This window comes from Nematostella vectensis, chromosome 11 (assembly GCF_932526225.1).
Source record: "Nematostella vectensis chromosome 11, jaNemVect1.1, whole genome shotgun sequence".
NCBI classification, from domain to species: domain Eukaryota; kingdom Metazoa; phylum Cnidaria; class Anthozoa; order Actiniaria; family Edwardsiidae; genus Nematostella; species Nematostella vectensis.
This window is the reverse complement of record NC_064044.1, coordinates 14288673-14305028: the sequence shown is the minus strand read 5'-3', so window position 1 is coordinate 14305028 and position 16356 is coordinate 14288673. Positions and strand designations below refer to the sequence as shown.

Here is a 16356-nt window from a genome sequence, read left to right as displayed (position 1 = left end):
TGTCTGGCTACCGTGACATGTCTGGATACCGTGACATAACTGGATACCGTGACCTTTCCGTCTACAGTGACATGTCTGTCTACCGTGACATGTCTGGCTACCGTGACATGTCTGGATACCGTGACATACCTGGATACCGTGACCTGTCTGGCTACCGTGACATGTCTGGATACCGTGATTGTATGGCTACCGTGAAATGTATGGTTTTCATACCTCCGTTTAGTTTACCATTGTCATTATACCCATGTGCAGTTTACCATTGTTATCATACCTCTGCTTAGTTTAACAAGCATTGTTATCATATCTCTGCTCAGTTTAACATGCATTGTTATCATACCTCTGCTCAGTTTAACATGCATTGTTATCATACCTCTGTGCAATTTGTTGACCACAACCCAACGAAAGTCTCCTGGCTTGGATCGCACCCAAGCTCACACAAGCCGCTCCCAAAATTGGAAGCCCGCTCGTGGATCTGTTAAAAGCATGCAAGAGAGAACACGTTAAGATAGCTTAAACTAGAATCAAAACATAGAGTAATAATTTGGATGTGTGAGAAATCGGAAACAAGGCCAAAAGCATTCTTCCTAATCCTCTTCGAAGGAGCCGCAAAAGAAAACGACCGGCTCAACTTAGTGGTAAATTAATATTCGGCTGACATACATTTGAGGTGGGAATCTACGACGACGCGCTGCTCCAGTCCACGTACTAAAACTGGCGCACAAGTGGAAACACATACGCATTCTTTTCAGTTAGAATTAACAATAACATTATTTGGATAATACTACTGTAAAAAATCTAGCTATGCCAAACTCTAGCTATTCCGTGGTCTGGCGGCCAACTCAATACACAAATAACTCCCTCCACCTTTCCCCCCCAAACCGTGCCCTGCTTCACCTGTGAATATGTAGCCCACTTGTAACCTCTCGTGGCTTGTCTAGTCCCGAGGAAGGGGCCGTTATCTGGGGAGAAATAGGTGAATGGCAACACGTGACTTTTGGAGAGTAAACTCGCTTCGGCTTTTGACGGCAAAATAGCAAAATTAAAAGCAACTTACTCAGCGCTTACGAATCAGCCAGTAAGATTTTCTGACAGAAAGAGCTTATTGAAAGATTTTTTATCCATCTTTGGTAGCCGCAGTCATTTTCTGTGCTTATTTTGACGTGCCACTCAAAAAGTCATGTGATTTTTGTAAAGAAGGACACAAAAAAAAGGAATAATAGTTCTTTAACAGGGTTCGTTTGATTCGTTAGTTCCACACCTATTTCTTATCCATATACGGACTGGTGATGGTGAGTATTGGACGCTATTCATCGGTAATTTGTCGATAACTTACGCAAGTGAGTAGAGACTATTTGATATTAGCCCAAGATTATTAGGAAGTGCGTAGAGATTATTCGGTATTTACTCAGTAATATTCGGAAGTGAATAAAAACTATTCGGTGTTTACTCGGTAATATTCGGAAGTGAATAAAAACTATTTGGTATTTACTAGGTAACGATATTCAGAAGTGAATAAAAACTATTCGGTATTTACTCGGTAATATATGGAAGTGAATAACAATAATTCGGTATTTACCTGGTAACAATATTCAGAAGTGAATAAAGGTTATTCGATAGTGGATCAAAAGGTCAAGGGACCTTGACGCAACGACGACGGCGACGGACGAAGGAAAGGGAATGTGACTAAGAAAGTGCTTCCATGCTTCGCGCTATTCAATACAAGATTAGAACCTAGCGAGCGATAAAGGTCTGATTCAGCAGACATGTCCCCGTCCTCACTATACCGGGTGTTTTCTTGCCTGTTTTTGAGTTTTCCATTGTTTTCTACTGTTGCCAACGTTCGTTGCTGTTCTATTTGCGTATACACCTATTTCAATGAGGTTGCAATGGAGAATCCATGTGTCATAATTTGCAGAGCTTCGGATATAAATAAGCTGAAATAAAAGATAATCAAGGTTTGGAAAGATGTATTATACTATTTGAGTGCCATTTTAATTAAAACATTCGCATTTGAGTAACCAGGATTTAGACATTACTACGTTACCGGTTAAGCACTGCGATTTAGGATACATGGATTCTTGGTGCAACCCTTGAATTAGGTGTGTAAATCCCTAATCTTACATTCCCGATAACCCGTTTCCCACCTAGAACCATTCCCTGATTTCCGTTTTACCCCTTGAGGGAGCCTGATCTCTTACCCGACATCCTCATTCCGCGTAAAAACGCCTCATACACAGTGTTGACGTCATCATGGAATCTTGTGACGTCATGATGTGATAGGTTACTTCGCCTGGCACCTCCTCCTCCCTACCATATAAGAAAAACTTATCACAATTAGAGATTGCCTCATGAGCAAGCCAAAAAAAATGTTCCTTCTCATGGGGTGGGTTGCATTCTATCAGGGATTATTTTGAATTTTCACCAAGCTCTGAATTTTCACCATGCGCTGTTTGAGTAAAGATTGTTGGTTGTGCAGTCACTAGAGTATTTTTTTTGTTTTTCGTTAAAAATAACAGAAACATTTTCTATGCAATCCAGTCTAAAACCTTCATAAGTGAGGTTTTCTTACCCTGGTGAGGGGGGAGGGGGGGCGAACGTTGGGGGGATGGGAGGGTAGTGGTCTCAGTGGGGGAGGGGTGGATGGTGGTTTCAGGGGGGAGGAGTGGGTGGTGCTTCGAAATCGTAAAGAACGCGGGGATTTCTAAATATTCAACAAATTTGTTTTCGGTTGCATATATACCGCTTGAAACCCGTTGGTTTAAAAAAACGTTCATATATCTGAAGAAACATCCACTCAGAGGCGATGCCACTCCAACTCTCAAGCAAGGGGGGCTGTCGCGCTCGCCGAGACCCTCCCCTTCCGCCGCCGCTGCCCTAGGAAAGTATTTGTATTATCCGAAAAGCGCTAATTCCGCAGGGGTTTCTTAACACCGTAAACCATGATATACCTTCGCAGAAAAGGCAAGGTATGTCAAACCTATAGTATATCTAGTATATTCGTGACCACTTTTGTGGTACGAACATTGATCATGTGGGGCTCCGAAATGATGCAGAAAATTTATGCAGAAGAGTTTCATATTGGACCCAAGAGGCGTGACCACTTTTGTGGTACGAATATTGATAATGTGGGGCACCGAAATGATGCAGAAAATTTATGCAGCAGAGTTTTATATTGGACCCAAGCGGCGTAACGTGATGCGTGAGAAACACAGACTCGTGCAGATAGATCATGGCTTCCTTAGTGAGATCACTTTCCAATAAGGTGAAAAAAAGACCCGCAGATGAACCCACAATACCAACGCCAGAGCAGCAGATACTGGAGGAGCAATCAGTGGCTATTGATGTAAGTGATATTATAACGATACAGTTGACGTTAGGGCAAAACTATGCTCTAAAAAGTTATTATTATACAGAATAAGATCAATAAGGGATTCAGTATTTGATATTAGAGATAACATCAAAAATAAGTTTAAAGATTCGTGTGCATTGATATCCAATTGTGAAACCGTTAAAATTCTTAAACGATTCTGTATAACGCGAAAATGAAGTATTTCTATTATCGCTTGCTATTTTTAGCTAGCATAGTTGTGTAACTTGTTAAAATGATAAAGAAAAAATACTAATAAAAATAATCAAACCGTTTTTTAAACTATTCACCGTTTATCACAAGCGCAGACAATATTTGAAATTTTGATAGTTTTATATGGAAGTAATAAGTTTTCGTGCATTGATATGGCTTTGTTATGAATGTTTGCTGTGGTCCATTTAACCTTGCGTGATACTTACATTTGTTTCAATTTGATTAACAAGACACGAATAAAGACTTTGTTTAAATCGCTTATGATCGTAAAATGTTTACCTATTTTAAAGATTTTTCGTTGCAAATGTTATCTCTAACAAAAAAGCTTGTGGTTTAAATTATTTGTTCTGTTACAGATGATAAGTAAGAATCGTATAATCCGTATTTTCCCACATACCCTTTACAGCATGAAGATTCCAACGATTTTTCGATACTAGAACTGTCATTTGGAAATTGCAATTTGCCATTTGCACTATAACGCATTTTGAAATAGTTGTATACCGTTATTTTTCTTTTTGTACATGGATAGCGGAAATGTTATACAGCGAGCTATAAGCAGGTCTTTTGTCTAACAAAACAATATCCTGACACACCAATTTGATTTTCATCTAAGTTACTGCTTTATTAACGCGTATGTTTGCAAAAGGTTTTATTTTAACACTTTTGTATTCATTATAATTGAAAATAACAGATATCTTATGATGAAAATAACTGATTGAATAGTGTAAAAATAATTGAAAATAACAGATATATTTTGATGAAAATAACTGATTGAATAGTGTAAAAATAGTTGAAAATAACAGATATCTAATGATGACAATACAAGGCTATGTAGTTTTCGACTAAAAACCATACTCAGATTGCGCATCTCAAGAGGATTTATTAAACAGCTTTCCAATTATTATTTTAACTTTAGAAAACCTCAACAAATTTTAACTTCGGAATCGCTTAAATAAGTTTGATTATTAAACAATAGGCTTTAAAATTATGTAAAAGGGGTGTGCTGAAGACATGTCTTCCATTCCCCTCAAACATTCCGAAAGTCATAACTGGGAAACTTTGTTTTTCATCTGCTTTGTAAAGACCACAGGGTTCCCTACGAATATTTCAAGAATATGCCTTACGGCACCGTTGCTAATCATTCTTGTTGACATGTACAGGGAGACCCTGTAGTACGGCGCAGCGCTCTGTCCGAACATCTCATGGCAACTTACTACGATGACGTCACGACTGCTTACGAGGGCTTTCAGCGAGGATGTCGGATCGCAGGTTAAAAAGCTATGCATTCGTACGCGGAATGTTGTTGTTTAGACTGTTTCATAATTAATTCATTAAAATGGGTAATACAAAGAACCCTTGTTTGCTTGTTTGCTTTTCACCAAAAAGTGGCTGACAGAGCCAGAGCTTCTATGTTTTTTTTGCCTTTTTACGATATAAATCGAGAAAGGTTACATACACCTATTTCAAAAAAGGTTGCACTCGAATACCTATGTCGTAACCCGGGGTGGCTCATGGGTAGAGTATAAACGACTAAATCATGGTATCTGAAAGCTATGTGAATGTTTATAAGAATGCAAACAAGAATTCTACAGTGTTTGAAACCTGGATTTGTATTTTATTTACGCTTATTTGCTTATTTACGTGATACCCATGAAGCACCGCGGTTACGATGCAAAGATTCTCCGAGTGCAAGCTTATTCAAAATAGGCGTATATAATTCGAATGAGCTCACAATAAAAAGACAATAATTACTACAGTAGACTGCTAGTAGTAACATAAACTTCCACAAAAAATAAAATATAATAGCCTAGCCCTACAGTGAAGGAATGAGAAGTTATTTAAATAATTTTATTATGTTACCAGGTGATCTTCCCTGTCTTGGGAAAAGAGGTGACAAAATCGGGATGTACCGATGGCTTTCTTATAATGAGGTGAGCCTATATTATTTCACTAGTTAGCTGACAGACAGACACCTTATGCTATCACTCAATATCATTCATATTAGGCACACTCACCCTATATTTAGCAAATTGCCCATATTTAGACAATTCCCATATTTAGCAAATTGCCCATATTTAGACAAATCCCATATTTAGCAAATTGCCCATATTTAGCCAATTGACCATATGTAGACAATTGCCCATATTTAGACAATTGACCATATTAAGCCAATTGACCATATTTAGACAATTGACCATATTTAGCATATTGACCATATTTAGCCAATTGACCATATGTAGACAATTGACCATATTTAGACAATTGACCATATTTAGACAATTGATCATATTTAGACAATTGCCCATATTTAGACAATTGCCCATATGTAGACAATTGCCCATATTTAGCCAATTGACCATATGTAGACAATTGCCCATATTTAGCCAATTGACCATATTTAGCCAATTGACCATATTTAGCCAATTGACCATATTTAGCCAATTGACCATATTTAGACAATTGACCATATTTAGCCAATTGACCATATTTAGACAATTGCCCATATGTAGACAATTGACCATATTTAGATTGCCCATGTGCGGGAAACCGTTAACCCCTATTTTCATCCCAAGTATTCGTACTGTCCCAGGTTCGAGAGAGAGCCCACAGTTTTGGTTCTGCGCTAGTCCATCTGGGGTGTCACCCCTCGCAACGCACATTTGTCGGAATTCAAGCAAAGAACTGCGTTGAGGTAAATTTTAGTCTAAAACAATAACTTTACATTCTTGCGGTATGTTTCTTATAAGCATGCGTAATAGGTGTTACATGCTGTCATGATATGTTTGTTCTTTACAAAGAACACAGGCCGGTGGGGGAGGGGGGGCGCACTGGGGACACCCCCACCCCCCTTGCCGATATTTAATAAAAAAATCAAGAAGGGACGTGGCTCTGTCGCCAATATTTCGTTACTGTTTCTGTATCGTGCCCTCATAATACTTCTCGAAAACACCGAAAAGAAGCCGAAACGAATTCAATTTTAAACAAGCAAAAACACCGTTATGTTTATTTGTAAAGATAAGTTCTGTTGCTCTAGCGGATGTATTAGACCCCGTCCCCTAATTTCCGTTTTCATTTGAAGACGCAACCTTTTTGTTACGGATACGGGTATCGTCCACACGTAAACGCAAAAACGATGACCGAAAACGGAACGATTTGAAAATGATACCCTTTCGGTGCAGTGGAGGGACGAATAAAACGGAACCTTTCGAAAACGATGGCGTGATAACTCAGGCCCAGTCCACTTGGCAAGGGGGTACGCATGCACTGTAGAGCTTGTTATCGCTTCCGTATCGTTTTTGCGTTTTCGTGGGGACGGGTCGTATCAAAATGAAAACGCTTCGTGTGGACGCGGATCTTATTTTTAAGAACGGAACAAAATGTTGTGTTTTCAAACGAAAACGGATACATGGGGACAGGGTCTTAAGGCCTGGCTAAACTAGGCATGTATCCTAGTTTAGCAACCCAGAGAGACATTGTAACGCGCGACAAATTTTGTAGCAGCGACAAAAAAATGTTTCTCGGATATTTGAGAAACATTTTCGTGTCGCGCTCTACAAAATTTGTCGCGCGCTACCTTTTTTTGGTGGTGGCTAAACTAGGAAACATTCAAAAGACATTTGTTTGCTTGTTATTCCCAGTGGGTGCTGACAGATCTCGCTTGCCAGATGTTCTCGATGGTCTCGGTCCCTATTTACGACACCCATGGCCCAGACGCGTGCCTCTTTATCATAAACCACGGTAAAAACTATTTACGATACACATGGTTAAAAACTATTTACGACACCCATGGTAAAAACTTTTTACGACAAACATGGCCCAAACGCGTGCCTTTTATCATAAACCATGGTAAAAACTATTTACGACACCCATGGCCCAGACGCGTGCCTCTTTATCATAAACCACGGTAAAAACTATTTACGATACACATGGTAAAAACTATTTACGACACCCATGGTAAAATCTTTTTTACGACAAACATGGCCCAGATGCGTGCCTCTTTATCATAAACCACGGTAAAAACTATTTACGACACCCATGGTAAAAACTATTTACGACACCCATGGCCCAGACGCGTGTCTCTTTATCATAAATCACGGTAAAAAAGACTATTTACGACACCCATGGCCCAGACGCATGCCTCTTTATCACAAACCACGGTAAAAACTATTTACGACACCCATGGTCCAGACGCGTGTCTCTTTATCATAAATCACGGTAAAAAAAACTATTTACGACACCCATGGCCCAGACACGTGCCTCTTTATCACAAACCACGGTAAAAACTATTTACGACACCCATGGCCCAGACACGTGCCTCTTTATCATAAACCACGGTAAAAACTATTTACGACACACATGGCCCAGACGCTTGCCTCTTTATCATAAACCACGGTAAAAACTATTTACGACACCCATGGTAAAAACTATTTACGACACCCATGGCCAAGACGCGTGCCTCTTTATCATAAACCACGGTAAAAACTATTTACGACACCCGCGATGTTTCTTTTTATTGTTATTCAGCGGATGTAGAGACGATCGTTTGTAACCACACTAAGATACCTTTTATCCTGAAGAACATAAAAAGAATCCCTCATCTGAAGTGCATTATCCAGATAGGAGAACTAGTGAAAGAAGAAGAGAGGAAGGACGCAAAGGTTTCTGGTATAGAGTTACTCTCCTTCTCGATAGCCGAGGTAAATGTGATCATTTTAACAGTGTGTGTATAGGGGGGAGGGGGAGTCTTGGCCTTAGATCTGGTGGGGATTTCCTTCAGAAGCCCGAAACCAAAACCCTGTCTAGATAAAGATGTGCGACTTTGTATCGGCATTTAAACACGAAAAGGCGCTATAAAAGCGATAGCTCCGCCCCCTTTTTTGCAAGCTCTCGCGCAGGTCGTCGTCATTCACAACTGGACTTCATTGAGTGCGGACGTCTGTAAACCGCCGGAAGATAACAAGCTAAAAGTAAAGCCATACGACAAACTACGACAACTTTCAAGTACGATTGTTAAAGAGCTATAAGGAATATTCGGGAAAGTATTTGGAGTCCATTCTCTACAAAAACAAAAGAAATTATTTTTTGAGAAATCAAACACAGCGCGCGCTCGCTTGAATTGAAAAATAAAATTCACAAACAGCGCGCGCGCGCTCTTTTAAAGTGGCGTCATTATAGTGCGCGCGTGTACAAACGAGTTTGAAATATTCATCGCTTCAAACCCTATCTAATCCTCGCTATTTTTTCGCTGTTTCAACAGCTGTTGATAAGGCTATGTTTGCTACAATAGCGTGTTATCGGCCACTCTAGAACTCTATTGTAGCATTTTGGTCTCTCTCTACGAAGCTCTTCACTCAGTGATGTCAAATGACGAATGACAGCTTGCCTTAGGCAAGTCCCTTTTATAGGCGCGTTCGTGTTTAAGGTTATTCCCTTGAATTGCACTGCGTACCCCTCCTGCGCATAGTGGCGCGCGCTGTTGGTTCGAATTTTCCGGTATTTAGTGCACGCGCGCGCGCCACAGTTGTACAATAATAAAACAAGGCGCGCGTTTTTTACTTAAAATCGCTTTGACAGAAAAACGAAGTCGGTTACCCCCATTCTTTATTTGCTCAAATAGTTAAATATATATACGGAAAAATGATATACTAAAAGAAAAAAAAAGTTGGGTTGTAGAATCTTTGTTATTTCTCTTTAAAGCCGTAAAAATACTTCAAAATGGCGCTTTTTACCGTATGAATAGTGGCGAAAACAATGACTTTTAGTGCGATTATGTATAATGTAGCAATGTGATTTGTTTTGAACATTAGCTACTACGGGTTATTGTTTAGGAGGTCGGATTTAGGCAGCTTGACAAACAGAACTTGATTTTCTAAAGACTATAGGCACTCTTTTTGAAAACTAAGAGATCAGTAAAAACGCGTCAACTTTACGCCCCTTGTTGGGAAAACGAGGTCGGTACCCCCCATTTTTTTAATTATATTTTTTAAAAGTCCTTAACTTCAACATTGTTTATGCCAAGTTTTTAAAAATTCTAGGTTGTAGAACTATTTCAAGGGAATTACCTTAAACAAAACTGATAAGTTTGGAATCCCGCGGTAGTTCTGTAACAGTCATACCAATCACGTTGTACCAATCACGTGGTATCAATCACGTAGTACCAATCACATGGTACCAATCACGTGGTACCAATCACATGTTATCAGTCAGGTGATATTCAACACGTGCTGTAACCCTCGCGCTGCAATCATATGTTGGAGCAATTGTAAAATAAACACATGGTAGCCTTAACAATAATTCACTGTTCATTGATTCTCAGGAAATTGGAAGGAAAAATATCAAAGAAGTAAACGTAAGTATCAAAGTGGCTCATTAAGTCCCAATTCAGTGTATTTGAAATAAACTTGTACTTGCAGGGGAGTCATTTCCAAGGACATAGCTCAATCACAATTTGCAAAGAAGATGCTCAATAAACATTCTGGTCGATAAATAATAATATGCGGAAATCATTCAAAGTGTCTGAAAATATTTTCAAAAACCAAAAAAAACACCGATTCACCAGTAATTTAAACCGCTCGAGCCTCGGTTGTAACAGGCCACTACAAATAAACAAATTCCACTAATTTCAAATTTTATCTCTGCACTTAAGCTTACGGTTGACCTAATTGCTAACGTTTAGCAAGAGTTTAAGTATTATTTATTCTTTTCCAACAGCCACCAAAGCCAAATGATATTTTCACAATCTGTTACACAAGCGGAACGACAGGTAATGATGGGCATATTCAATATCAGACCATGGTATAACATAATCAATCTTGGCCATACAGGGCTCATATCCAACATTGTAATCTTATCCAACAGTTGCACAAATCTGTGATGTAGCTTAATTATCCCCAAAGGCCCCCTTGAGTAGTGGACATCAAACCAATTCACAATACTCCTTTGTTCCCCCCTCACCCCAAGACGAGGACATGGTAATAGTATCCTGTAATCTGTACAGGGCCGTAGCAGAAGGCACATGACCCCCCCCCCCCCCCCCCCCCGAAAAAAACACACACTGTTTTCCAAAATTATAAGGAAATAACCAGTAGGGGAGTGGTTTTCCACCCAATATTTCCTTAAAGTTTCTGTCTCCCCCTCCCCCTCCCTCCCAATATTTTAAGGCCTTCTTCTGCTCTGCTGTGACTTGTATTTTTAAATTTCTAACATTAGAATTATAGTGTATGTATTACGACGACAATTAGTGCAGTGAAACCGCCTTAGAGGGAGTAAAGTAAAGCATATTTCAATTAATTCTATATAGCTATATCACCACCTTACAGACAACGCCACTAAACGCCTTTTTGATAATCAGAGCATCAATTACATTTGCTTATTTTGCTGTATCAGTTGTCTATCATGTATAAAAAATATATATAAGAGCTCAACCCCCTTCGCTTTTCTTCTAAAGTTAATGATGTTCTTAGTAATGTCATTAAATACTTATTGACATTTTTGTTCTAGGTATTCACTATGAGGATTTGAAGGACAGCTTTTAATTATAATTGCAGTATTCATAGAACATGCAATCATATATGTTTCACATAGGGTGCCTTTTGTGGGTGGTGGAACCACCATAATGAAAGTGGAGGGGGGGTTTACACAAATGTATGCTGAAAAAATAATGCTGGCTCCGCTTTTAGGCAGTGTCTATCTATATATTATCATCATCTTATAGAAAAGGTGCTTGCTCCATAAATAAAATGAATAAAATAAAATAAATAAAATGATGGCTCATACTTTAATATCACAAACTTACAGGAACACCAAAAGGAGCGGTTCAAACCCACTCGAATGTTATCGCAGACGTATCGGGAGTGATAAGACAATATAATACTGTGAGTATCGATTATTGGGATGCCAATAGGGAACTTGTGCTAAGAGATCACGTGACTGTTTGGGTGGCAAACTAGCGCGCGCTCAGGCTTTGGGCGGAAAAATAACAGAAACAAAAAGCAACTACGCAAACAAAATCACTCCAAGATTAAAGCCATATTTTTTTTTTTCCAAAAAGTTTTAAGTTTCATACAAAAATTTTATTTCTCGTGACGGGCGCGGTCATTTTGTGTTTATTTGAATTTAATGTTTTTATTTGAATTTTAATTACCACCATAAATGATCTCTAGTCCCCTGTTGCCATGCTTGATCCATGTTGTCGTGATTATAGCGATTATAGGCCGATTCAACTCAGATCCTTGTATGTATTTCTCACATATCAAGAAAATTTAGCCAAAACTTGTCTTTTTTTCCCAGACGCGGTCACTTTCATATAAGGAGACTAGTATATTCCTTATTTGGAAAACCTGCATGATTCTTGTCATATTTAATGCTGCCGTACCGCAGGTGCTTCGCAAACTCTAAGTCTTTAGTCAATGGAGAAAGCCTCTGAAAAAAAACTAAAATTGTTCGGTACCAGACCCCTAAAACGACAACGTTTTCTTCATATGAGACGGTCTAACTCAGATTTGTATTTTCCAGGCCGGTGTCGGTTTCCAGTGTGGTATTGATGTACATTTTTCCTATCTACCACTTGCGCATGCGTACGAACGAACTGGTGTGGTAAGAACTGAACGCCTGGGCGATTTTAATTGATTCAAAAGCACGAGGGGGGACTCCCCAGACCTAACAAGAGTAAAGTTAAGCAACCACCACCTTGCAATAGCAACAGCAAGACCCTTCATACCCTCCGGAATATATGAATTATGCGAAGCAGGGATGAGGGTTCAACCACGTTTTTTAACAATATGTCTGACATTCCAGGAAAAACAGTAAGGAATTAATAGAGTATATAGAGGCACGTGAAAGGGTCGAAATCAAAAAAATGGCAATAAAAGAAGTCTTTCTATATTTTATAAATAGCCCACGGGTGAAAACAGCAACCCGCTAATGCCTCTGCATAAGAAATAACTTTCTTTTTTAACACTAACAGTATGAAAAATTAGTCGAAAACTGGTCTATTTACTTTAATTTATAAGACCCAAATATAACGATATCTGTCTGTCTGTGACACCTATGCTATACGGGCCAGGGGGACCCTCTCCCTCGACCCGTCCCCCATATTTTTCTACAACTATGAGGAAATGTCCAGTCGGGGTGTGGCAATGCCAAACCGCTTTTGTCAAGAAATTAGCAATATCTGTTGTACCGTCCCCCCCTCCGCACCCCCCCCCCCCCCCCCCAAGGATTTCGATGCCCGTTACGACCCTGATCCGACTTTGGATGATTTTCTTGTCTTTGTTGTTGATGCTTTACATGCGTCTGAATGATTTGTTTTTGTCAAGGTATGTATGCTGCAGTCGGGGTGCAGGATTGGGTTTTATAGAGGAGACCCGCAGCTTCTCTTCGAGGATATACAGGAGCTCAAGTAAGACGACCTAACACGCACAAGAGATTAACAATACACCATACACGCACTAGAGCTTAACAATACACCATACACGCACTAGAGATTAGCAATACACCATACACGCACTAGAGATTAGCAATACACCATACACGCACTAGAGCTTTACAATACACCATACACGCACTAGAGCTTAACAATACGCCATACACGCACTAGAGATTAACAATACACCATACACGCACTAGAGATTGACAATACACCATACACTCACTAGAGATTAACAATACACCATACACGCACAAGAGATTAACAATACACCATACACGCACAAAAGATTAACAATACACCATACACGCACTAGAGATTAACAATACACCATACACGCACTAGAGATTAACAATACACCATACACTCACTAGAGATTAACAATACACCATACACGCACTAGAGCTTAACAATACACCATACACTCACTAGAGATTAACAATACACCATACACTCACTAGAGATTAACAATACACCATACACGCACTAGAGATTAACAATACACCATACACTCACTAGAGATTAACAATACACCATACACGCCCTAGAGATTAACAATACACCATACACGCACTCGAGATTAACAATACACCATACACGCACAAGAGCTTAACAATACACCATACACGCACTAGAGATTAACAATACACCATACACGCACTAGAGATTAACAATACACCATACACGCACTCGAGATTAACAATACACCATACACGCACTAGAGATTAACAATACACCATACACGCACAAGAGATTAACAATACACCATACACGCACTAGAGCTTAACAATACACCATACACGCACTAGAGATTAACAATACACCATACACGCACTAGAGATTAACAATACACCATACACGCACTAGAGATTAACAATACACCATACACGCACAAGAGATTAACAATACACCATACACGCACAAGAGATTAACAATACACCATACACGCACTAGAGATTAACAATACACCATACACGCACTAGAGATTAACAATACGCCATACACGCACTAGAGCTTAACAATACACCATAAACGCACTAGAGATTAACAATACACCATACACGCACAAGAGATTAACAATACACCATACACGCACAAGACATTAACAATACACCATACACGCACAAGAAATTAACAATAAACCATACACGCACTAGAGATTAACAATACACCATACACGCACTAGAGATTAACAATACGCCATACACGCACTAGAGATTAACAATACACCATACACGGACAAGAGCTTAACAATACACCATACATGGACTAGAGCTTAACAATACACCATACACGCACTAGAGATTAACAATACGCCATACACGCACTAGAGATTAACAATACGCCATTACACGCACTAGAGATTAACAATACGCCATACACGCACTAGAGATTAACAATACACCATACACGGACAAGAGCTTAACAATACACCATACATGGACTAGAGTTTAACAATACACCATACACGCACTAGATATTAGCAATACACCATACACGCACTAGAGATTAACAATACACCATACACGGACAAGAGATTAACAATACACCATACACGGACAGGAGATTGACAATACACCATACACGCACAAAAGCTTAACAATACGCCATTACACGCACACAGAAATTTTGATCTCGACAAGTGGGATAAAAAAGGAAATAACCAGAAGGGGCGTGGCTATGCCCCCAACATTTTATTAATGTTTCTGCACTGTGTCCCCTAATTTTACGTGGCCTGCTACGGCTCTGCCTAAGAATCTCAAAATAGAAACGAATTCCCACCAAGAGAGTAAAGCCTTGTTATTTTAATATATATTTCAAAAATATACTTTTTTCGGGGTACTCACATGCTTTTTAAAAGTGTCCTCATAAAAAAGAAATAGACCATTGGATGTAATTGTGGTATATGAAAATAATTAAATTTTGGATTGTCAATCGCTGTTTCTGATGTTATTTTTCAGGCCAACGTTTTTTGCTTCAGTTCCCCGAATAATGAACAAAGTTTATGACAAGGTATTTGAATAAATGTCGAAGGAGGGCTAAGAAGAGATATATCTTTGAAATGTTCCATCTTAAACAACAAGACTGATACCGTAATTACTCGGATAATCGCTTCCATCGAATAAGCGCCTCCCTTGAATAAGAGCTCCCCCAAATAAGTACTACCGGAAACAACATTTTGACATCAAGAGCTTGTTTTGTTCATGGTTTTGGCAAAATTTTTCTTCTTGCTCGTTGTTTAAAAGCATTTTATACAGGCACCTATTTTCTCAAAGGCAATATGATATATTGTATCGTTGCTAGCACGCTCGACAGGCCTCTTCCTGAATCAATTGACAGAGCGAGCTGGGTCATTTTTCATCTAGAGTACAACCGGTTGTGTAATAAGCTCCTCACTCGAATAAGCGCCTCGCCTGGGACATGAAACGCACGCATCGGCTCTTATTCCAGCAATTGCGCTTTTGGGTGAACAAATGGATAATGGTGTGCTTCTGTTTCCATATAAGGTCATGGCCCAAGTGTCTGAGAGCAAGTTCAAGAGCTGGATGTTCCAGAAAGGTCTTCACGCTAAGGAAGCGGACATGAATAAGTACGTGGAAAAATCAGCATACTGTTTAACTTTGTCCAGATTACTATATATATTATTTATCTACGAACTCTTGCAACGCTAGCCGCCATCTTGTTTTGTTCTGGCAGCCACCTTGTTTTGTTCTGGCCACCATCTTGTTTTTTTTCTGGCCACCATCTTGTTCTTTTCTGGCCACGCGCAAACCCATCACCTCCTCCCCAGATCCCGCTTGGCCAGAACAAAGGAAGATGGCGGCCACGACTCGGTACATAGCGAAAAACAGCTTTAAAAAGCACCTTACAAAGCTCTTTGAAGAACCCTTGCGGTGAGAGCAATGTTGCTTTTCAATAGTTGATAGCGTTAAGCAGATCTTAGAAAACTCCCATCATGCGCGTATTCGTCACGTAACCTTTTTTATCTGTTCTAACAAGGAATGTTTTTCGAAGTAACACCATATGGGATAAGGTTGTCTTCAAGAAAGTCCAGGTATGGAGACAAGTGTCAAGTAGGCTTGAGCGTATCAATAATATCTATACTTATCGCGTAACTAATACCACCATTACCCACCATTTAGATACCATTATCAAACGAACAGGCTATTGCAAAGTTGCAATCCTTTGCAGCCCTGACACATGAAAACATCCACCTCTCTCCTCGATTCTCACCATTTCTCTTGAACAGCCTCTGCCAGCCGCCATTTTGTTATTCTAGCGAACTACCATTTATGTGAAATTATCCATTTTCTACCGCCCGATTTGAAGTTGTTGTGATATTTTCGAT

At 39.4% G+C, this 16356-nt stretch overlaps 2 protein-coding genes across 7 annotated transcripts in view; one reads left to right on the top strand and one right to left on the bottom strand.

Moving 5' to 3' along the window:
* LOC5517557 (long-chain-fatty-acid--CoA ligase 1) overlaps positions 1 to 16356 on the bottom strand; it is a 62347-nt gene that overhangs the window by 13850 nt on the left and 32141 nt on the right. For 2 of the 3 annotated variants that reach the window (XM_048734031.1, XM_048734032.1), the window contains exons 3-5: positions 2199 to 2307; positions 895 to 959; positions 371 to 472 (exon numbers count right to left, since the gene is read on the bottom strand). In XM_048734031.1, coding sequence (XP_048589988.1) covers positions 371 to 472; positions 895 to 959; positions 2199 to 2307 — 276 coding nt within the window. Of the gene's footprint in view, positions 1 to 370; positions 473 to 660; positions 720 to 894; positions 960 to 2198; positions 2308 to 16356 lie in introns of those variants that run through there. The other variant, XM_048734033.1, reaches the window with a different exon arrangement.
* Positions 3165 to 16356, top strand: part of LOC5517520 (long-chain-fatty-acid--CoA ligase 1) — a 30467-nt gene continuing 17275 nt past the window's right edge. The window contains exons 1-14 of one of the 4 annotated variants that reach the window (XM_048734027.1): positions 3165 to 3343; positions 4741 to 4849; positions 5444 to 5511; positions 6171 to 6272; positions 7219 to 7318; positions 8105 to 8277; positions 9897 to 9929; positions 10292 to 10343; positions 11378 to 11454; positions 12095 to 12175; positions 12898 to 12980; positions 14969 to 15020; positions 15515 to 15597; positions 16008 to 16062. In XM_048734027.1, coding sequence (XP_048589984.1) covers positions 3230 to 3343; positions 4741 to 4849; positions 5444 to 5511; positions 6171 to 6272; positions 7219 to 7318; positions 8105 to 8277; positions 9897 to 9929; positions 10292 to 10343; positions 11378 to 11454; positions 12095 to 12175; positions 12898 to 12980; positions 14969 to 15020; positions 15515 to 15597; positions 16008 to 16062 — 1182 coding nt within the window. In that variant the 5' untranslated portion in view covers positions 3165 to 3229. Of the gene's footprint in view, positions 3344 to 4740; positions 4850 to 5443; positions 5512 to 6170; positions 6273 to 7218; positions 7319 to 7408; positions 7485 to 7805; positions 7915 to 7979; positions 8056 to 8104; positions 8278 to 9896; positions 9930 to 10291; positions 10344 to 11377; positions 11455 to 12094; positions 12176 to 12897; positions 12981 to 14968; positions 15021 to 15514; positions 15598 to 16007; positions 16063 to 16356 lie in introns of those variants that run through there. The other 3 variants (XM_048734029.1, XM_048734028.1, XM_048734030.1) reach the window with 3 other exon arrangements.